This window comes from Clarias gariepinus, chromosome 14 (assembly GCF_024256425.1).
Source record: "Clarias gariepinus isolate MV-2021 ecotype Netherlands chromosome 14, CGAR_prim_01v2, whole genome shotgun sequence".
Lineage (NCBI taxonomy): Eukaryota > Metazoa > Chordata > Actinopteri > Siluriformes > Clariidae > Clarias > Clarias gariepinus.
Window position 1 is genome coordinate 4,083,745 of NC_071113.1, and position 21,584 is coordinate 4,105,328.

The 21,584-nt window shown below is 40.2% G+C and overlaps 2 protein-coding genes across 5 annotated transcripts in view; both read left to right on the plus strand.

Annotated features, from left to right (window-relative positions):
- Positions 1–5,959, plus strand: part of ppp1r16a (protein phosphatase 1, regulatory subunit 16A) — a 44,213-nt gene extending 38,254 nt beyond the window's left edge. Inside the window, exons 9-12 of the mRNA XM_053511093.1 lie at positions 4,364–4,439; positions 4,669–4,798; positions 4,927–5,083; positions 5,475–5,959. Coding sequence (XP_053367068.1) covers positions 4,364–4,439; positions 4,669–4,798; positions 4,927–5,083; positions 5,475–5,936 — 825 coding nt within the window. The 3' untranslated portion in view covers positions 5,937–5,959. The remainder of the gene's footprint in view (positions 1–4,363; positions 4,440–4,668; positions 4,799–4,926; positions 5,084–5,474) is intronic.
- A 3,295-nt stretch (positions 5,960–9,254) lies between these two features.
- On the plus strand, positions 9,255–21,330 carry si:ch211-217a12.1 (alanine aminotransferase 2-like). Of its 4 annotated transcripts, none has more exons than XM_053511094.1 (12): positions 9,255–9,325; positions 15,348–15,507; positions 15,675–15,764; positions 15,932–16,040; positions 16,345–16,478; positions 17,204–17,447; positions 17,624–17,703; positions 17,823–17,959; positions 18,607–18,781; positions 18,930–19,085; positions 19,181–19,293; positions 20,508–21,330. In XM_053511094.1, exons 2-12 carry the CDS (start codon positions 15,370–15,372, stop codon positions 20,596–20,598), a joined length of 1,467 nt encoding a protein of 488 aa, XP_053367069.1. In that variant the 5' UTR covers positions 9,255–9,325; positions 15,348–15,369; the 3' UTR covers positions 20,599–21,330. The 4 variants fall into 4 exon arrangements, with proteins under 4 accessions (XP_053367069.1, XP_053367070.1, XP_053367071.1 ...); XM_053511095.1 differs by lacking the exon at positions 9,255–9,325 and adding an exon at positions 10,467–10,595; XM_053511096.1 differs by lacking the exon at positions 9,255–9,325 and adding an exon at positions 11,440–11,484.
- The last annotated feature ends 254 nt before the right edge of the window (positions 21,331–21,584 follow it).

Below are 21,584 nucleotides of genomic sequence, written 5' to 3' on the forward strand. Positions count from 1 at the left end.
TCCCCAAAGGTGAAGGAGTGGTGATCGGTGCAGACTTCAATGGACATGTTGGGGAAGGGAACAGAGGTGATGAAAATGTGATGGGCAGGTTTGGTCTTCAGGACAGGAATGTAGAAGGACAGATGGTGGTGGACTTTGCAAAGAGGAGGGAAATGGCAGTAGTAAATACTTTCTTCCAGAAGAGGCAGGAACATAGGGTGACATATAAGAGTGGAGGCAGAAGCACTCAGGTCGACTACATCTTGTGTCGACGTTGTAACCTGAAAGAGATCAGTGACTGCAAAGTGTTGGTAGGGGAGAGTGTAGCCAGACAACACAGAATGGTCGTGTGTAATGTAAGTGCTGAAAATGTTTGTCTTCTATTTTGAACTGTGATTTGTATTTCCGGATGTTCGGTCACATGGGTGGCGCAGGTGGATATCTATCTAATTGTGTTTGTTGTCTAAAGGTGAGAGAGGGGGTGAGTAGTGGGAGCGCTCACTTTCTGTTGACCGTCGTAAGCCGTATGCTGTATTGTTCTTGTATATGTTATACTGTGTTGTTAATAAAAAGGTGAATTCAAATGAACGGGAACGCGTCACAGAGGAATTCCTTCTACTTAGCCTCTCAGCGGCTATAGGTTGTCGCTACATGTAAAATAACCCTGGTGGTGAGGAAGGCGAAGAGGACAAAGGCAGAGCAGAGGACAAAGTGGTGGAAGCTGAGAAAGGAAGAATGTTGTGTAGTCTTCAGGGAGGAGTTGAGACAGGCTATGGGTGGTCAGGAGAGGCTTTTAGTTGACTGGACAACTACAGCCAATGTGATCAGGGAGACAGGTAGGAGGGTACTTGGTGTATCATCAGGTAAGGGGAAAGTGGACAAGGAGACTTGGTGGTGGAATGAGGAAGTCCAGGAGTGTATACAGGGAAAGAGGCTAGCTAAGAAGAAGTGGGAAACTGAGAGGACTGAAGAGAGTAGACAGGAGTACAGGGAGATGCAGAGTAAGGTAAAGGTAGAGGTGGCAAAGACCAAACAAAGAGCATATGAGGACTTGTATGCTAGGCTAGACAGTAAGGAGGGAGAGGTGGATCTGTACAGGTTGGCAAGGCAGAGAGATAGAGATGGGAAGGATGTGCAGCAGGTTAGAGTGATTAAAGATAGAGATGGAAATGTACTGACAGATGCCAGGAGGGTGATGGGAAGATGGAAGGAGTACTTTAAGGAGTTGATGAATGAGGAAAACGAAAGAGAACAAAGAGTAGAAGAGGTGACTGTTGTGGAACAGGAAGTAGCAAATATTGGTAGAAGTGAGGTGAGAAGGGCGTTGAAGAGGATGAAGAGTGGAAAGGCTGTTGGTCCTGATGACATACCTGTGGAGGTATGGAAGTGCTTAGGAGAGGTGGCAGTAGAGTTTCTGACAAGTTTGTTTAACAAGATCTTGGAGAGTGAGAGGATTCCAGAGGATTGGAGGAGAAGTGTATTGGTGCCAATTTTTAAGAACAAGGGAGCTGTGTAAAGCTGTGGCAATTATAGAGGTATAAAGCTAATTAGCCAGACAATGAAGCTGTGGGAAAGAGTAGTGGAAGCTAGGTTAAGGGCAGAGGTGAGCATTTGTGAGCAGCAATATGGTTGTATGCCTAAAAAGAGTACATCAGATGCAGTATTTACTTTGAGGATGCTGGCGGAGAAGTACAGAGAAGGTAACAGGGAGTTGCATTGTGTCGTTTTAGATTTAGAGAAAGCGTATGACAGGGTGCCAAGAGAGGAGCTGTGGTATTGTATGAGGAAGTCTGGAGTGGCAGAGAAGTATGTTAGAGTGGTGCAGGACATGTATGAGAGCTGTAAGAGTTCAAGGTGGAGGTGGGTCTGCATCAAGGATCGGCTCTAAGCCCCTTTTTGTTTGCTCTGGTGATGGACAAAATGACAGATGAGGTAAGACAGGAGTCTCCATGGACTATGATGTTTGCAGATGACATTGTGCTCTGTAGCGAGAGCAGGGAACAGGTGCAGGACAATTTGGAGAGGTGGAGGTATGCTCTGGAAAGCAGAGGAATGAAGGTTAGCCGCAGCAAGACGGAATACATGTGTGTAAATAAGAGGGACCCAGGAGGATCGGTGAGGCTACAGGGAGCAGAGGTAAAGAAGGTGCAGGATTTTAAGTACTTAGGGTCAACGGTCCAGAGCAACGGAGAGTGTTCAAAGGAGGTGAAGAGGCGGGTACAGGCAGGTTGGAATGGGTGGAGAAAAGTGTCAGGTGTGTTGTGCGATAAAAGAGTATCAAAGGAGAATGAAAGGAAAGGTGTACAGGACAGTGGTGAGACCAGCAATGCTCTACGGCTTAGAGACAGTGGCGCTGAAGAAAAGACAGGAGGCAGAGTTGGAGGTAGCAGAGCTGAAGATGTTGAGGTTCTCTTTGGGAGTGACAAGGATGGATAGGATCAAGAATGAGTTCATCAGAGGGACAACCCACGTTAGATGTTTTGCAGATAAAGTCAGAGAGGCCAGATTGAGGTGGTTTGGACATGTTCAGAGGAGAGATTGTAAATATATATCGGTAGAAGGATGCTGAGGTTGGAACTGCCAGGCAGGAGGTCTAGAGGAAGACCAAAGAGGAGATTTATGGATGCAGTGAGAGAGGACATGAAGTTAGTTGGTGTGAGAGAAGAGGATGCAGAGGATAGGGTTAGATGGAGGCAAATGATTCGCTGTGGCGACCCCTGAAAGGGAACAGCCGAAAGACAAAGAAGACTTAAACACTGAGACTGTGTCTGAGTCCCGAACACTATTTGGAAGACTATTCCATAACTTTGGGGCTTTGTAAGAAAAAGCTCTGCCCCCAGCTGTAGTTCTCATAATACGCGGTACTGACAAGCTGCCTGCATCCTTTGATCGAAGTAGGCGTGGCGGATCGTAAGACACTAGCAGTTCACTCAGGTACTGCGGCGCGAGACCATTTAATGCTTTATATGTCAAGAGTAGTATTTTAAAATAAGTGCGAAATTTTACAGGGAGCCAATGCAGTGAAGATAAGATAGGGGTGATGCGCTCGTATCTTCTGGATCTAGTGAGGACTCTCGCTGCTGCATTCGGGACTAGCTGAAGCTGAACAACAATTGTTGAACAACCAGACAGTAAGGCATTACAATAGTCCAACCTAGAGGTGATAAAAGCATGAAACAGTTTTTCTGCATCATTTGGTGACAATACACAGTGGGGAAATTAAGTATTTGATCCCCTACAGATTTCCTAAGTTTGCCCTCTTACAAAGAAACGAAGGGTCTATAATTTTTATCATAGGTTTATGGTAAAGGATTGAGACAAAATATCAACCAAAAATCCAGAAAAAGCACATGATACAAATGTTATAAATTAAGTTGCATATCAATGAGGGAAATAAGTAATTGATCCCCTACCAGCCAACAATAATTCCGCCTCTCACAGACTGGTTATGTGCTCTAGTGGTACACATATTAATTTAAGAAGGTGCTCCTAACAACATGTGGTATGTGTAAAAAAAAAAAAAAAAAAAAAGTCACCTGTCCACAAAATCTCTATCTTCCATTCAAACCTCAGTACTATTGGCAAGACCAAAGAGCTGTCAAAGGAGGTCAGGAACAAGATTTTAGACCTGCACAAGGCTGGAATGGGCTACAAGACCTTTGGCTAGAAGCTTGGTGAGAAGGAGACAACTGCTGGAGCGATTATTTACAAATTGAAGAAATACAAAGTAACCATTAATGGCCCTTTATGCAAGATTTCACCTCATGGAGTGAGAATAATCATGAGAAAAATGAGGGACCAGACCAGGACCACTCGGGAGGAGCCTGTGAATGATCTCAAGGCAGTTGGGAGCACAGTCACCAAACAAACCACACACAATACGCCTGCATGGATTGAAATCCTTCAGCGCAGCAGTAAACTGTCTGATCACAGGAAGAAGAGATGAGAGAACGAAAAAAACAACAACTCTAATTCAAGAAAATAAAGAAAGGCTCCGTGATTGTAACGAGAGTGCATTCGTTTTTCGCTAATCGCTAATTGCTTGTGCCGTGAGTGAGGTTGTGAGTGTGTGACGTTTGGTGTGATTACCATGTAATTGTGTAGGGAATGTGTCTAAATCCATTTCAATGCCATGTAAAGAATACATCGTAATTGGTTTCCCATAACAACAGAACCTAAAGTGTTTTCCTTTTAAGGCAGTTTTTTTTAAAATAACTTTCTAAAGTTACATTTAATGTTAACGTTCATTTCCATCAAATCTTCTGCTCTACACACCTTCTGGCCAATCACATCAGAGATAGCGACAGGCATTAAGTGTTGTGCAGCTCCACATGATCTGATGACCATTGTGTGTGTGTGTGTGTGTGTGTTTCTTGTCATGTAGCTGCAAATGGTGGAACTCTTGGTGGCTCACGGCGCCGATCTAAATGCCAAGTCTCTCCTGGATGAAACTCCACTGGGTGAGTGAGACACTCGTGATGTGGGCTGTAAAGTCACAAATGCACTAGATTAGATATTTGCTTCTTCTTTTTTTTATTTGTAAAAAAATGGAGATATACATTATATTTGCAGTGCATTAGGATTAACCTCTTATCTTCAAATACACTAGATACATTTCACTGTGTTTGCTCTGCGTGTGTATGCAGTGTTGGGCCAACACTTATTCTTTGTGTGTGTGTGTTTGTGTAGATGTGTGTGTGGATGAGGAAGTGAGGGCGAAGCTACTGGAGCTGAAGCACAAACATGAAGCTATCATGAAGAACCAGGACAAACACAAAGGCTCGCTGCAGAGACGAGCGTCCAGCGCCAGCAGCAGGGGGTCTGTGTGTGTGTGTGTGTGTGTGTGTGTGTGTGTGTGTGTGTGTGTGTGTGTGTGATATATTTATTAGGTCACTATAAGATTTTGGACTAAACAGGAGAACTAATTCTGTGTGTGTGTGTGAGCAGTAAGGTGGTGAGGAGGACGAGTGTGAACGAGCGCAGCAGTCTCTACAGGAGAGAGCACCATAAGGAGGCCATGGTGTGGCAGGACCGAGGCAGACAGGACGGACAGACGGAGGACGAGGATGAGGACAGACAGACGGACGCCGAACTCAAAAACATGGTGAGGGAGACACGAGTACACAAACACACACGAGTTCATGCCGAACAAATCTGTGAAAGTGAGCGTACTGTACACCTGCTGAAACCAGTCTCAGGTCTTGCTGAATTATATTTCTTTTTGTTAATATGTGCAAGAGTGCCAAACTATTTTTATTTAGTCAGCGGTCAGTTATGAAACTGTGGCTGTTTTAACATCCGGCCCACCTGCAGTACAGCACAGTATCATTAATTTAGTCTCTGAAGTGGTTGTCTAAAGGTCCTCTAAAGGTGACCTCTCCTCTTATGAGCTAATTTCTCCAGTTGCTAGTGTCATTTAGATAACATCTGACATTGTAGAATTAAATTCAGATCGTCTCTAACACTGTTGGCTGTTTCTGTCTCCCTCCGCATAGGCGGCGTCCACCAGCAGAGTCCAGGATGCCCGTCACCCCGATAACGAGCGAGGGTTAGAGAACGGAGACCGGGACCCGTTCGTAGGAAATGGCGGCACCTTCGTGGCTTCCTCGTCCTTGGTGCCTGGAGAGTCGCGTAGCGGTGGACGCAGGGACCGCAGCGCCTCCTATCAGCTGACTCCGGCACCGGCGAACCTGGACCCCGGTGACACGGACAGCATGACGCGGGACAAATCGCATCAGACTCTAGCGGAGCTGAAACGGCAGAGAGCTGCCGCAAAGCTTCTGAAACGCCAGGCTCCTGCTCCACCACTGCTTCCTTCCACACAGGAAGAGGCGGGGCCTGCCGACCAGCCGGTCTACTACACACCTGCGAGCGGAGATCCACCGCTACTGAAGCTAAAGGCACCAGAGGAAGAGGAGCCGGCCAATCAGAAAGAGCCGTGCTGTGGACTTATGTAGGGAGTGACGTGTGCACACACACACACACATGCACACACACACACACAGACAGCTTCACTGGAAAGCACAGAGAGCAAACTTCCTCAACGTTCCAGCAATAAACAGCATCGTTCTTGTTTTTTTTTTTCCTTTACATAAATTTTGTCTTCGATGCTCCAGCCTGTAAGATAACTTTACTTCCTGTCCTCATCATCCTGACTTCCTGATGTATTTATATAAACCGCACGTTTCTGTCAGTGGAGAGAGAAGTCCGAGCTCGAGCACTTTATTACCGACACGTCGGCGTTCCGTATACATTCCATTACCACGTGTGTTTATCGCGATTTTTTTCACCCCGTGTAGTGAACATGTGTAGGGTGTAAAGAGCTGACCCCAAAATGATTCCCTAATCTACATATAGTGCACTGTGTAGGATGCAGAACCCGGGGTTACACCCTACACGTATTAATATAATAATGCACATATTAAAGCGATTCCCAAAGTCCTCTCGGTTGACTATCTAGTGCACTACGTAGGGTGCAGAGTCACCAGGCTGAGTAGTTCAGTTTAAAAACATTGAGGATGAATGCATTCTCTCTTTTTTTTTTTTTTTTTTTCCTTAAAAGATTTATATTTAAAATAGTACATTAAAATGAAGATTGAGATAAAAGCTTAAATGTATGTTTTGAAGACTTTACCAGAGCGAATCTCACTCAGGCACAGCTGAGCCGCCAGAATGGCTGCAAAGATTTTAGATGGTTTAAAGATGAATAAAAGATATAACAACAAAAGATAAGGACAAATATTTTTGTAGATATTATTTTTGGAAGGAGAAACATGATTAGCTACATTTTGTCATTTCAGACTCCATGGGGTGTGTTTATGGTGTGGTTTGGGGCTTTTCTTTGGCTTCCTCTTTTACTTCTTGTACAAACACGGCTGATCAGGTTTTTTTATGTAAAATTATGGATTATTTTACATAAATTTGTGTAAACTATATATCTGTGTATTGACTTTAGTTTCCCAGTATTACACTGTAACATTTTAAGCAATAATACAGTTTTTCTTTGATGATTGATTCAGAGACGGATATCAAAAGTAAGTTTTTGATCATGTGACTGACTCCTTAAAACAGTCCAGAATAACGTATATTTTGAAGATAAAGCACGCTTGTTAGAGCGTGAAAACCATTATTTCTGAAACGGAAAGTAAAGACGAATCTTTTGAATCATAAATGACTCGTTTCAGCCTTAGATATGAGATTTCGTACGTATTCTTAACATTTATAAAAAGGGGAAAAAGAGAGAGAGAGTTATTGCGTCTGGTGTTATTGCGTCTGCAAATACAGTCTGTTTTTACGGTTAGTAAGTTTGTCACATGAAGATGAATTTGGATACTGGAATGAATTTGTATTTTTGCTAACGTACATTGTCACAAGATATATTTTTTACATAGTCCAGCTCTAGTTTGTTGTAATTATCCAGAAATATCATTCTCCTTGTCATCAAACTCATTTGCTTTATAAAATACGAACGTTAGTCAGCGTAGGAGAACGTGTTTTTTTAGTGCAGGAAGGATGCTGATTGGTCACGTGTGAAGACGAACAAGTCAAGCAACGTTCCTAGCTATCAGGAAAAACACATTGTGCACTACAGGATTGTGATGTTTAACAGTCATACGCTCAGTCAGGGGACATAACCCCCCTTTATTTCCCTGTATGAAAAAAATGTCTAGATCGGATCATTTGGCTAGCTAAGAACGCTACCTCGGGACAGTTCAGTTCACATGAAATGAACTGTTCAACTGGCGTTAACGTTATAAAACGTCCGAGTTGTGAATGAAACGGAAGTCGTCTTGGTGTTATGATGATGATCTCTTGTAGCTGGCGAGACGACTAGGTAGTTTTTCTCACGAACCTAATCAGATAGTTTTCTGGCACAAGCAATGAATTTAAACAAATGGTCGACCTGGAAAATTAAAAAAAAAATGTTTTTTTAATAAAAAATATATATTTATTTATTTATTTGATAAAGCACTGGACCGCCATGGAGGGAGTGCGAGTATAGATTTTTAACGTCCAGTTAACATCTGTTTCTTTGTTTTTGTTTGTTTGTCATCCTGCTGCCTTCAACTGCTGTCTGTTGTTCACTTTTTGGGACTCAAAATAAATATAACACAAAAAAAGCCTATATTTAAAGTTGACAGTTTATTGATCGCTATAGCTTTTTTTTTTTTTTTTTTTTAATAGGATATATAAAAAAGCTATTTTCATGGCGTATTTTCACAGTTTTACAGATGAAATTTCAGAATCTTATTTTTTAAAAAAAGTCTTAACTGACAGAATGTCTGCTGTCTGATGTTTTCGTTGCACAAAAAGAATTCCGTTTGAATCGAATTTATATAAAGGACCTAAAACTCAGTTATTTTTCTTTTGTTTTTTGATCTTTTGTTTAATACTGTATTAAATTTTCATATTGCGATAGACTTTCGCTTTTATTCCTCTGTGATCTTTTTTTTTTTTTTATCGCCGCATTGTAAAAAAATAAAAATAAATCTTGTGATCGAGTGAAAATCACAAGACAAGGATATAATTTTGCGTTATTTTGTATAACTGGCAAAACTGACATTGGCGCGTGCCTAGTGCATTCTTTTCAAAAAATGTTTTTACTTTAATTTAATTATGCTTTGTGTATGGGTGTGTAGAAGGTGTGTATGCATGGTAATGTGCGTCAGATGTTCTAAAGGGAAAGTAAAATTCTACTCTGTTTTGCTTGTATTGAGAAAAAAAACCTACAGAACTGGGTTCACACTGATGAAGATTTAAAAAAAAATATGAAGAAAGAATAAATAAATACAAATTTTAAAGTTTCAGGTTTCGGATTTTATTTTTTATTTATTTTACTTTTCCCTGTATCTTTGTTAAATGTGTAATCAAACTTATTTTTTTTATTAAATATTAAATTAAATATTTCAAAATGAAGTAAAAATAAATTTTTTTAATTTTATTATTTTTTGGAATTCATGAGAAAAAACATTTATCTGAATTTTTGCCGTTGGAGCTACATCTTACAAGAGCTGATCTCTCTCTCTCTCTCTCTCTCTCTCTCTCACTCTCACATACACACACACACACACACACACACTCGCTCAGACCCCCAGTCTGGCTTCGTCCTCAGTTTCACTACTGTGCTTCACATTTCTCTGGCCATGAACTCCTCAATGGTTGGAGGGGGATCGGGGGTGGGGTGGGGTGGGGTGGGGTGTGGGTGTTTAAGGTGGGAGGAGCTGGCCATGACTTTATGTACTCTTTGAAGTCACTGAGGTCATAGGTCATTCCCTCACAGCTGAAGGTGGTGTCCGTTTCTCCGACAGGGACATTGACATTGAGTGTGTTGATCAACTTTGATTATGTGAGTACGTGATTAACACCGCGCGTGTGTGTGTGTGTGTATATATAATATAAAAACCTAATGGGAAGAATATCAGCATGTGACTTATCAATTATATATACACACAATCAGCCGAAAACATTTATACACACTTTAGAAAAGAGAAAAACTTGTATAAATATTTAAATACTAAATTATATAACTTTGCAGTGGTTTCATGTTCAAGATTGTTTTGACTCTTCTGACTTTCCTTTATTTCCACTTTCCGTATTTGGTCATGTCCTGTTCCTTATTATTATCTTCTTTTTTTTTGTGCTCATCCTCTCAGAGTGTGTAAGTGTTCTGCTTCTGTTCTGATTTTACAGGAACATGCCAGTTGCTGTAAATTACTGAGTGGTGTGTTGAGTCATGGTGTGATGATGTTTCCTAAAATGCCAGAAACTGGCTTAGCAGTGAACTTAATGCTATGTATAATTACTTCATAGTTTTAGTTACAAGCTTAATACAGCATGGTTTTTAGATGTATGAGGATTAACTGTTAATCACGAGCCATCTTATGTTTATCATCCATGTTTCTTGGTTGTCTAGCAAACTTTAACCTCAGCTTCATCAGTCAGTCAGGTTAAATTTGTAAACTTTGACGTATGAACTTCACCATATCATTAATTGAACACAATGTCAGGAAAAGAAAAGGTTATCATTGACATAAACCTGAGGTTTGCATTTGCACTCCCCAACATGCTTTGACCAATCAGAACATGGAACTGAATTGTTGTGGGATAAGATCTAACAGATTAGTTAACACACTGTATGCATGCCGATTTGATCTAGCTGATTAAGCATGTGCTGTTTAGCTTCGCTAGGGACGTGTGACCTCTAAACACTAGTGTTGTCTCCCTGCATTTGATCCCAAAGAACCTTCAGCTGGTCAGAACCTGTGCTCGCAGGACGTTGCATGTGGTGGTGCAGTTGTAGAAACTCTAGACCCTTGAGGGGCACGATTTGTTCTTGCCAATTTTAAAAATAGCCGGTTCAACATGTGAATCCACTTGCTGCCAAATGAAGCTCAGCGCGTCGTTGTCTTAGATCTTAGCACATCAGGGGACTTGGGGAAAGTCGATCAATGCTGTTGACCAATGCTATACCTTTATTTAATGAACGGTGTACTGTACTACAGGATCTCCAGAGTCATGTCCATGCTCTATAGATAGATTGGTCTTCTTCACCAAGGAACGCAAACTCCCACAAGCGAACATCTTGACACCCAGGTGTTGTTTTGATGATCAGTAAGGTAGGAAATGTGTTCATTAGCTGTTTATAGGGGACCTGTTGTTACAAAAGAAAGACAAGCAGCGTACACACACATAGCAGAAGAGATGAAATGTGTTTATATACTGTATATACAGTGGGTACGGAAAGTATTCAAACCCCCTTAAAATTTTCACTCTTTTTTTATATTGCAGCCATTTGCTAAAATCAGTTGTATTTATTCACTTTTTTTTTTTTTTTTTACGATACTCACACACGCATTCGCACAATACCAGCAATTTGGGAATGTGGGATTTTAGTGTCGTTTTGAAAACCGTTTCTCCCACACATCAGCCTGCAGTTGTATTAATGGTCTAAATTTGCAGTTTAGTATCAATAATAAAGTCGATTAATAGCGAAGAAAAAAGTGCTGCGTTTTGTTGTTTAATTGTGAAGACTGTTGAGATCATAAGAAACGATTAAAACAATGCAAAAAAGTTCAGCTTACAGCGCATCTTTAGCCACCCAGTCCGACAGAGTCAATGACAACCCGAGGTGGGGCGTAAGTGAGTGCATGTACTTTGTTACTGTACTTTTGTAGTTTTATTCAAAATACATTCAAAAATATAGCAAATATCTGCACTTATCATTTTTGCATGGGGTTGTGTTACCTAAGCACTTTTGGGTGAAATACTTAAAGAGGAAATCTGTTGTCATCTGCTGATTTTATGCGTAATTGTATGACTTGTCTTTCCTTTGAGACACGCCTAATAATGCAACAGGGTGTTTGAAATCAGTAGCATGAAATAGAAAACATAAATACAGAAGTAAAAAAAAGTCTTTAATAACCACTACCCAGATAGCACACAGCTGAAGGGCTATAGCTGGGAGACAGGGGTAGCTGCAGATCGGAGTAATAGACGTGTCGAAAGGTAGGGGGCGTGCCGAAAGGTCTTTATGATTGGTTGTGCAAGTTGCCTGTTTAAAGGCTAATATTTAACGTTATTGTTCTTTCTAATGCGTTTAAGTAATGCAGCCAACATAATCCTCTATATTAAAATTCCATTCTTTTCCTGTAAGATATCGATATTACAAATATTCCTTTTTTAACATTCTACTGCGTTGCCACGGGTTACTGACGTCATCCTCGCGCGTTTGAGTCATGGGCGTGGCTAAAAGGGATATATAGCTCCGACCGGAAACTAACAATCAAATGAATTGTTATACCTATTGAATTGTTTTTCACGTCTAAAACTAATCATCTCTGTAATACAAAAAGTTTTATTGTTGTATAGTGAGAGAAAAAAAAACGTTAGATTGATGTGTGCATGCCCAATAGAGCTCGAGCTGTATTCCTTCTAACCTTAACCGTATTAAACCCATAATTAAAATCAAATTACAATTATTTAAAAGAATATAGTACAGAATATAGTAGCTGTTCATAAAAAATGTTATGTAATTTTAATATTTTTGGAATACTATTAACTTTGTATTGGTTAAACAAGACCAAAAAAGTTACAGAATTAGTCATTTAGAATGTTTTGAACTGACAGTTGTTTTTCTGTAGTTTTACTAAAACTGCATAAAAACTAAAAACAATTCTTGTTCATACTGTTTTGTTCACCGCTTTTTATACTGTTTTATATTGCTCTTTAAAATGTCACTTTAATCAACTAAAATAAGCCCACTTGCACTATTCTTATTGCACTGTTCTGTTTTTCACCATATCAGCCTTCTGTGTTGTAAACTGTCCCTTTTTGCAGAACAGTAACTCAATTATCTTACCTCTGTTGTCCTCCAAGTTCTCCAGTGTTATTTAAGTTTTTTTTTTTTTAGGTTTATTTAAGAAACCTAATTTGAATTCTCTATATGTATGCACTGTACATGTAGCAGAATTGACAATAACGTTGACTTTGACATTGCCTGATAAGGACAAATATGGTTCATAAATAAAGAGGAGGATGGGTACAGTTTGGTAACCTTTGAAGTGGCACTTATTCAGTAAACAGACACAATTTTAGCCAATAAAACATTTTATTTGGAGGCAGAGCTGCTCCGTTTAAGAGTGTACTCCACCCAACCTGTACACTCAATCTGCTCATTCATTCATTTATTTATGCTGTAGTAGCAGTCCATGGAACAGAATCCTTCAAACTCTCGGTCAGAATAAAATGACAAGGCCTAAAACATCTGTAGCGCAAAACGGACACCGATACAAACTGCCAACCCTTACTTCGAGGGAAAACCTGTCCGTGTTTCGTCTCACAGTGATATGTGTCTGTCGACAACAATTAAACGAACAATTAAATGACGAAAATAAAGAAAACTTTATTTATATTGACTAACCACACCAAGCCATGTTCTTTCACGCTAAGCTAGGATTACCGCTGATTGGCCAATGCAGAAGCTCCTTTCACCAGTGAGAAACCTTTCGGCACGCCCCTACATTTCGGCACGCCCTACCTTTCGACACGCCCCCTACCTTTTGACATGTTGATTGGCCAACGCAGAAGCTCCATTCACCCATCAGTTTCTTTCGACGTGCCCTCTACCCTTCGGCACGCTCCGACTTTTCGGCACGCCTATTGCTCCAGCCTGCAGTTATCACTACTTGATAGGAGTGCCAATGCCAATGTTGGCATCAGTGCTTGTCCTAATATTATTTTGGCCACTGGCCCAACATTGGCTCATTGGTGGGGCCAAAGATAGGTTGGCCCAACATTGGTTCAGTGGATAATGGCAAGGTTTGAAATTAAATTAGTCTTTTCATCATTGCCAATAATACGAAAACACATTTATATCTCCAGACACATAAATGTATTTATTTATTTACAAAAAAAATACAAACTAAAAAAATATATATAACCATTATGATTATTAACTACAAAAATAAACATCTAGAACAAACATTTCTTCTCTCAGCAAGGTGGATAAAAATAAATTTATACAAAGTACCCATTGCCTGAGACTGTCTTTTATATCAGGGGCTCTTCATCTTCCTCATCATCATTCACCTCGGCACTTTCACCATCAGCTTGGTCACTGTAGCTCTGCTGTTCTTTATCATTATCAACATTACATCATCATTGGAGAACTATGACTCTAATGTGTGTAAATACATCAATAATTTGTTTATTGTTTAAAATTTACTTTAAAAAATTTTCTTCGAAATATTTCTTTTCAACCAGCAAAATGATAAGAAAAACAAACATTTTCCACATTTGGCTTAACTCAGTTTAACAACAGTTCCAGTATTATAGCACACAGTTTTTCTCCAGATGAAACAAAATAAACACAGCAATTCAAACAGTAAATAACCAGCAAAATTTTTAAATGATATGTTTCATATGCCGACTACCTTAGTACATACAGTATATTTGACAACCACATAAACATACAAAAATGTAGCGTCCTAAAGCAAACCAATATGTACTTACCCAATGTTAGGCCAGCCTTTCTTTGGCCCCACCAATAGGCCAACAGTGGGCCCATGGACAAAATGACGTTGGGCCAACAACGTATGCATTGCCGTTTGCCCAAATTTGGCCCAACACTGGAGCATTGAGAAATGGATACCATAGTTTTTCGGAACTGTTTTTGAGCCCAGTGTTATTTGCTAAATGCATGGAATACCCCCTCTCCATAATCGCTATAAAAATATATATGTATTACAACATAATTTTATCACACAAAACTGGCTCAACAGAATTTTATGGCACTTGTGCAGTACATAGATATTTGCCTAATGTTTAACTTGCACCAACAGTTATGTGCTGGATTTAATAATCTACTTTATTAAATCCAGCGTGGTGGTCTGCCTGGGATGCGTGACTGGGGACTGGGGGCGGTTTCCACTTTTCTTAACGAAGATGGTCCTGGCCTCGGCTGATGCTGACAGCTGTTCACTGAGTCATGACTGCAATTGCTCAATAGTTCAGGACTGGAGTTTCCTACAGTCTACCATAACGAACTGGAATCCATACCAACTTAAACACATCTCCTGTTATACTGAACTTCCAGTCTCACACAGTATGATGCAGATCAATCCCTTCCCATCCGTTTTCACCCAAATGAGGATGGGTTCCCTGTTGAGTCTGGTTTCTCTCAAGGTTTCTTCCTATTGCCATCTCAGAGAGTTTTTCTCCGCCACTGTTGCCGTCATTCTTGGCTTGCTTATCAGGGACTCTCTCATCATTTTGATTTATACACATTTTATACAAACTTAAATAATTCTTTTGATTGTGTAAAGATGCTTTGCTACAAAGTCAATTGTTAAAAGTGCGATACAAATAAAATTGAATTGAATTAAAACTTATTGTGCAATTATTCTGAACTTTTTTATTTTCGTGCACTCAGAAAATAAAAAAGTCGCCCTGTGTTGTGAGTCATAATTAATAAGAAGCGCAATCCCTTTTGCTTGGTAGAGACAATGACAGACAGGCTGTGGGATATGAGGGGTTTCCAGGAGTCAGGAGTTCTGATGTAGAGCAAGGGAGACACCAGGGAACAAACTGAAGTAGAAAACAAAAACCCAGACTGTATAACCATGAGTGGCCAGGGAGAAGCCTGAAAATACCACAATGTTTTTCCATTTCCAGTCTATTTTTTAAAGAAGTGGTTAGCTATAGGCTAATTTAATTTCCGTTGAAAGTAACTTCCTATGAATTCATCATTGTTAATATGGTAGGTAATATTTTCTGATGACCCTAATGGGACCTAACTGTTGTGTAAATTCTCCCTTACTACAAACTTTACCATGATTGTTTCTGCTGTGTTTGTCTTTACTTCCTGTCAGAGGGACTCTAGCTGCAGAAAAAATGACAGACCAGGTTGTGGTTCCTGGTGTGAAGGTGTTGACCATGGACACCATGAACCCAAACGTGAAGAAGGTGGAGTATGCGGTGCGCGGACCAATTGTTCAGAGAGCTGCGCAGATCGAAATGGAACTTCGACAGGTACGAACAGGTTTGTTAATCGGTGTTGATGTGTAACTTTAAGATGAATGGGGTTTGTTGTTTCAACAATCAACAGTGGACTGATGGTGCATACAATATGTGGCTTATATAGTGCATGAAAAAGTTGTGGGTCTAGTGCTATTTCAAAATTTTCTCCTCTCGTGTAGGGAGTGAAGAAGCCCTTCACTGAAGTGATTCGAGCAAACATTGGAGACTGCCATGCCATGGGTCAGAAACCCATCACCTTTTTCAGACAGGTTGATCTCAAACAACAGAGCTTATGAATTATTAATTGTTGTAGTGATGCAAATTTTTATATTTTAAAGAATCATATTTTCTCTAAGACATAAAGAGATTGTGAAATATTTTTATATAGCTTATAATTTATACTAATAAATGACTAATGATGGTGTGTGTGTTTTAGGTGCTGGCTGTCTGCTTATATCCAGATCTTCTAGATGACGACAGGTTTCCAGAAGATGTAAAAAGTCGAGCGCGACGGATCCTTCAGGCTTGCTCTGGAGGAAGTCTGGGTAAGGACTCACGCTATACAAAACATTCCTTTTGAAAAGAAATTAAAATAATTTACGTCTTTTCAAAGGTTATAAGTAATAGTATTGTAAACCTGACTGATGACTTTTTGTTGCTTAAATCTTCTGTCTTGCATGATAGCAAGTACTGTGTGCTAGCTTTTGTACATGGCTTCCACAGAGTGAGTTTGTGCATTGTTTAGTAATCCTAGCGAGTCATCAATAATTACAAATTGTTAAGAGATCAAGGTTTAGTCTGTTCATTGCGACTTAAATATTTGACTATTTGTTCAACTCCGCTCCTCAGGCTCTTACAGCACTAGTCAGGGGATTGAACTCGTTCGAGAAGATGTGGCAAAATACATTGAGAAGAGAGATGGAGGGATCAAATGCAATCCAGATAACATCTACCTCACCGCTGGAGCCAGTGATGGCATTGTGGTACACACTCATACAGTCTCACACACAGACACACACACACACACACACAGTCACACACCATTTTTATAAGTGTGACAATTGTTTTTGTTTATTTGTTTGTTTTGGTGGCGGCACGGTGGTGTAGTGGTTAGCACTGTCGTCTTGCACCTCCAGGGTCCGGGTTCGATTCCCACCCAGGCTCGATTCCCGGCTCTGTGTGCATGAACTTTGCATGTTTCCCCCCGTCTTTCGTGGGTTTTCTCTCACAGTCCAAAGATATGTAGATTGGTGTTCCCAAATTGCCTGTAGTGTGTATGTGTGTGTGCCCTGCGATGGATTGGCCCCCTGTCCAGGGTGTACCCGGCCTTGTGCCCTAAGCCTCCTGGGATAGGCTCCAGGTCCCCGTGTCCCTGAATACAGGATAAAGCGGTATAGAAGATGAGTGAGTAAGAGTGTTTGTTCCGGTAAGCACCTCTGCTACATTCCTTACAGGCTTTAATTTTTTTACATAACGACATACAACAATAAATGCTAATCAAGTACATTACCGCTTGCTAATGTGAACCTGTATTTGGACAGCTACAAAGACACATCCAGAACCATTAGGGAGCAGAATTTTGTGAGGTCCATGCTACTAGCAATTTGCTAAAACTTACCATCCAGTTCCTTTGATGTTGCTGACAAGGTTTAACATTTAGTTTGCTAGCTAGCGTAGTTTATCAACACTCTTTTCTTTCTCCTCCCAGACGATGCTGAAGCTTCTGGTATCAGGTGAAGGATCTTCTCGGACTGGAGTGATGATCTCCATCCCTCAGTACCCGCTCTACTCCGCCGCCCTCGCCGAGCTTGCTGCAGTGCAGATAAATTATTATCTAGATGAGGAAACGTGCTGGAGTTTGGACATCCGAGAGCTGCGGCGTGCGCTGGAGGAGGCGAGGAAACACTGCACGCCTCGAGTCCTGTGTATCATTAATCCCGGAAATCCAACAGGTAAAAACGTCACAAGATCTGTAGTCTCAAAAACCTTTGAATTAAAACACTGGAGACTCCTTCCATTAATGTTAAATTAATAAAAAAAAATATACAACACAATTGTGACCAGTCAGAATCCAGAATTCGGCAGCAGTGTGGTGTTCGATGTTTTAAGCCTGGGTTTTCGTGGCTAGGTCAAGTACAGAGCCGACAGTGCATCGAGGATGTGATCCGCTTCGCCGCTGAGGAAAATCTCTTTCTAATGGCAGACGAGGTGAGCTCATAAAAATGAAACCCACTCCCCTGCATGCCTTTTTTCCCCTCCTTTCTTAACCCTATTTCACTTCATTTTTTCTGGATGTCCTTGAAAGATGCATTTTTTTATCCGTGCAGGTTTATCAGGACAACGTGTACGCGGATGGCTGTGAGTTTCACTCGTTTAAGAAGGTGCTGTTTGAGATGGGTCCGGAGTACTCAGGTCGAGTAGAGCTCGCCTCGTTTCATTCCACATCCAAGTGCTACATGGGAGAGTAAGTGTGTGTAAGAGTTCTCAGCTGGATCTCATTGTAATGTCATGTTCTGGAGTTCCCAAGTGATAGATGCTTCTTGAGCAGAGATTAAACAAATACTTATCAATTAGGACTCAAGTTAATTTAGTTAGCTTAAAATGCCTTCCTAAAATAGCTGATCCAATGCTATTGTATTTAACATGATAGCAAACTTGGCGATGTGTCACTATAGAAACTATCCATTATAATAGTTAACATTAGCTAGTTTGTAAGTAAACTTTGCAAGGTTGATATGTGTTTGAGTAGCTGCCTAGCTTTTTTTAACTGATTTAAACCAGTATGTATTTTAGGCTTACGTCTGACGATGAGTTAGTAAAAATAATTGCTAACTGGGGTGAGTTCACGGGTGAGGTAGCTTAGTGGTAAAGGCATTGGATTTCTGATTGGGAGGTGCTGGGTTCAAACCCCAACCAACCAAGTTGCCACTGTTTGGCCCTTGAGCAAGGCCCTTAAACATCAATTGTTCAGATGTAAAAAAAAACAAAAAAACTATAATATATGTATTGTAAAATGCAATAATGTAAAATTTCCTGGCAAAGTCAGAATAGATGTAACATTGTAATGATTGAAACTATCGTACTTATTGAGTGTTATGTCTTTTTTAATAGGTGTGGGTTTCGGGGCGGCTACATGGAGGTGATGAATTTGGACCCTGAGGTCAAAGTTCAGCTGACGAAGCTGGTGTCAGTGCGTCTGTGTCCTGCTGTGACTGGACAGGCTTTACTGGATCTGGTGGTGAATCCTCCTGAACCGCACGAGCCCTCATACGAAACCTATATTAAGGTGAAATGCTAAAAGTGTAAAGAATAAACATTGCAAACAGTAGACCTGCTTTGTTTTCCCCAAATGACATGAACATTCCAGTGACGAGGTGTCCTCCATTTTGACGATTAAAGCATAAAACTTGTGATGTGTTTCATTCTGTGTGTAGGAGCGCTCATACACTCTGGCAGAGCTGGCTAAGAAAGCTAGCATGACGCAGCAGGCTCTTAATCAGGTCCCGGGGATCAAGTGTAATCCGGTCCAGGGAGCCATGTACACCTTTCCTCGCATCCAGATCCCACCTAAAGCCATCTCTGCAGCACAGGTACGCCCCCTATTCATCCTGAAGAAATGTTCAGTTTATAATTAGCATTAAAGCGCTAAGTGGGTGAAGCTGTCACACTTTGTTGCTGTGTGCAGGCGAATGGTCAGTCTCCGGACATGTTCTACTGCATGAGCTTACTCGAGGAAATGGGCATCTGCCTGGTACCAGGCAGCGGGTTCGGTCAGAAAGACGGAACGTATCACTTCAGGTCTGTACAAAAAAGACAAGGAAATTAAATTTGTTTGTAGTGCTAATAAGCTAAGGGTTTGAATTTTTTTAGCATTCATTCTCAAAAGATAGATGATTAGCTTTTTTGGTAGCTAACTGTCCAGTTATATGTTCAAATGTGTTTTTTCACTTAGCACTGTTAGCAAGTTTAACAATAAGATTAGATCAGCATTTGTTAGCATGGTTAGATACAGTGGTACCTTGTGTATGAAAGCCCGCCTTAATTTTCATTTTAAAGCAGTTTTGGCATAAAAGCGACTGGACCGAACCAAACCAACCGCCGGCTAACTTTCACATATGTCCAAGAGCCATTCGAAACATGTTTGCATCAGAGGAAAGCCAAGTGAAGCAAGTTTACATATTGCGTTTTACCGCCGAGAAGGATGTTGGAGAGACGAGTGAGCTTACTTGCTGCCCAATGCAATGGCTGGGAGTACTTTATTTTATACCCACAGTCAAACAAAAGCATGAACAGCACATTCACACGAAGCCTACCTCCAATTCAGCCTAAGCATGAACCGGAGCACATTCCACACGTCACACACAAACAGGGCCGAAGCCACTAACCCAAACACCTTTCCCCAACATGGTAAACACACTGACATCCCCGCAAGGCATGCTGGTCGTCAGCCGCCGCCCCGCCCACGCCACAATATTTTTGTGTTTTTTTGGGGGGATTTTGGATTTTGTACAGGATTTAATAACGACATAGCATCATTTGTCCCAAAAATGTTAGCAAGGACGGTAGCAAGAAGAAAAGAGAGCTGCACTTAGTTTGGTTTTTAAAACAGCCGTTTCCAAGAGGAATCATAAATTAAGATTAAGTGAGATTTAATGTTTATTTATTTAATATTTTACTTTATTTACATGTCTTTTCAAAATGTTTTGATAGTTTTTATATGCAGAAACATGATTACAGTGTTCTTTTTGGTTGGCCGGAACGGATTATCAGCATTTACATAATTTCTTGTGGAAAAATGTGATTCAAATTTCTTAAGAACTCGCCCCTGAAACGGCTTGACGATATGACGTATGTCGCGGTATCACTGTATCTGAATGTCGTGCTTAGATGAGCATCCCATTAGCTAGCGGAATGTTTAGATGAGCTTTTTTTTTAATTAGCCATGTTATTAAGCTGAAGTTTATGTAATATTTGCGTGAGAGTGTTGACGTGCACACTTTGCTACTCCTCAGGATGACAATCCTTCCTCCGACTCAGAAACTGAAAATAGTTTTGGAGAAGATAAAGGAGTTTCATCAGAGGTTCACGCAGCAGTATTCGTAAACCCCACGAACGCACACCCAGAGCAAGCGGGACGACTTTGGGACACATTGGAACTGAACTTTTAATGTGTCATCTGGTTCTTATGTGATGCTGGTTGTGATTCTGAAGTGAGTAAGCATTAATCAGCAGGGGGGTGATGTGAACCTACTGTATATGTTGGGCATTATCTGTGAACCACTGGCGTGACTTTTACTTTAAGAGGCCGGCTAACTTGAGTTTTCATCAGCGTCGATAAATGGTTTTAAAAAATAAAACAATGAATTTTAAATGTTGTGTTTGTTTTTGTATTTCAGTAAAATATTATGTGCATTGTGTTGTTGATTTCTGGCCGGACGTACGGTAACATCATTTTAGAATGACTTATTATAAAAATAATTTTTTGAGTGTACATTTTTTTTTTCCATTTCTACCCAGTAGTTTGTGCCATTCATCAAAGGTGACAAGTAACAAATTATAGATACTCTATTACTCTATATACTGTGCTTAAGTATTTTTTTTGGTGTATCTGTACTTTACTTGAGTATTTTTCATATGTGATACTTATTACTTTTACTTACTATATTTTAAATAAAGACCTTTAGCTAAGGATCACACAAAAGTGCATTGATTTTCTTATCTCACACCATAGCATAACCTAAAAAACTATTTATTAGTTTGTTAACTCTGTCAGAGAGATATACTTGTAGGTATACTTTTACTTCTGAACTTACTACTTCAACCTGAGTAAAAATTTTAAGCCATGCCTTTATGTGTGAAGTATTCTTTATATATATTTATTTATATAGAATAATTCTTTTGATTGTGTAAAGCTGCTTTGGGACAATGCCAATTGTTAAAAGCTCTATACAAATAAAATTGAATTGAAGTATATATTGTACTTTCACTTATTCAATTATTGACTTATTCAATTATTCCATGCATTTGTGTACTTCTACCACCTCTGGTCATTAGTCTGTTGTGTATCTGTTGTATCAAACAACTCGTGT

Bases quoted from the DNA above. Each gene is read 5' to 3' on its own strand.
- si:ch211-217a12.1 (XM_053511094.1), top strand. From the start codon at position 15,370: ATGACAGACCAGGTTGTGGTTCCTGGTGTGAAGGTGTTGACCATGGAC. The intron at 15,765-15,931 runs GTTGATCTCAAA...TGTGTGTTTTAG, and splicing joins CCATCACCTTTTTCAGACAG to GTGCTGGCTGTCTGCTTATA. The intron at 17,448-17,623 runs GTAAAAACGTCA...TTTCGTGGCTAG, and splicing joins TAATCCCGGAAATCCAACAG to GTCAAGTACAGAGCCGACAG.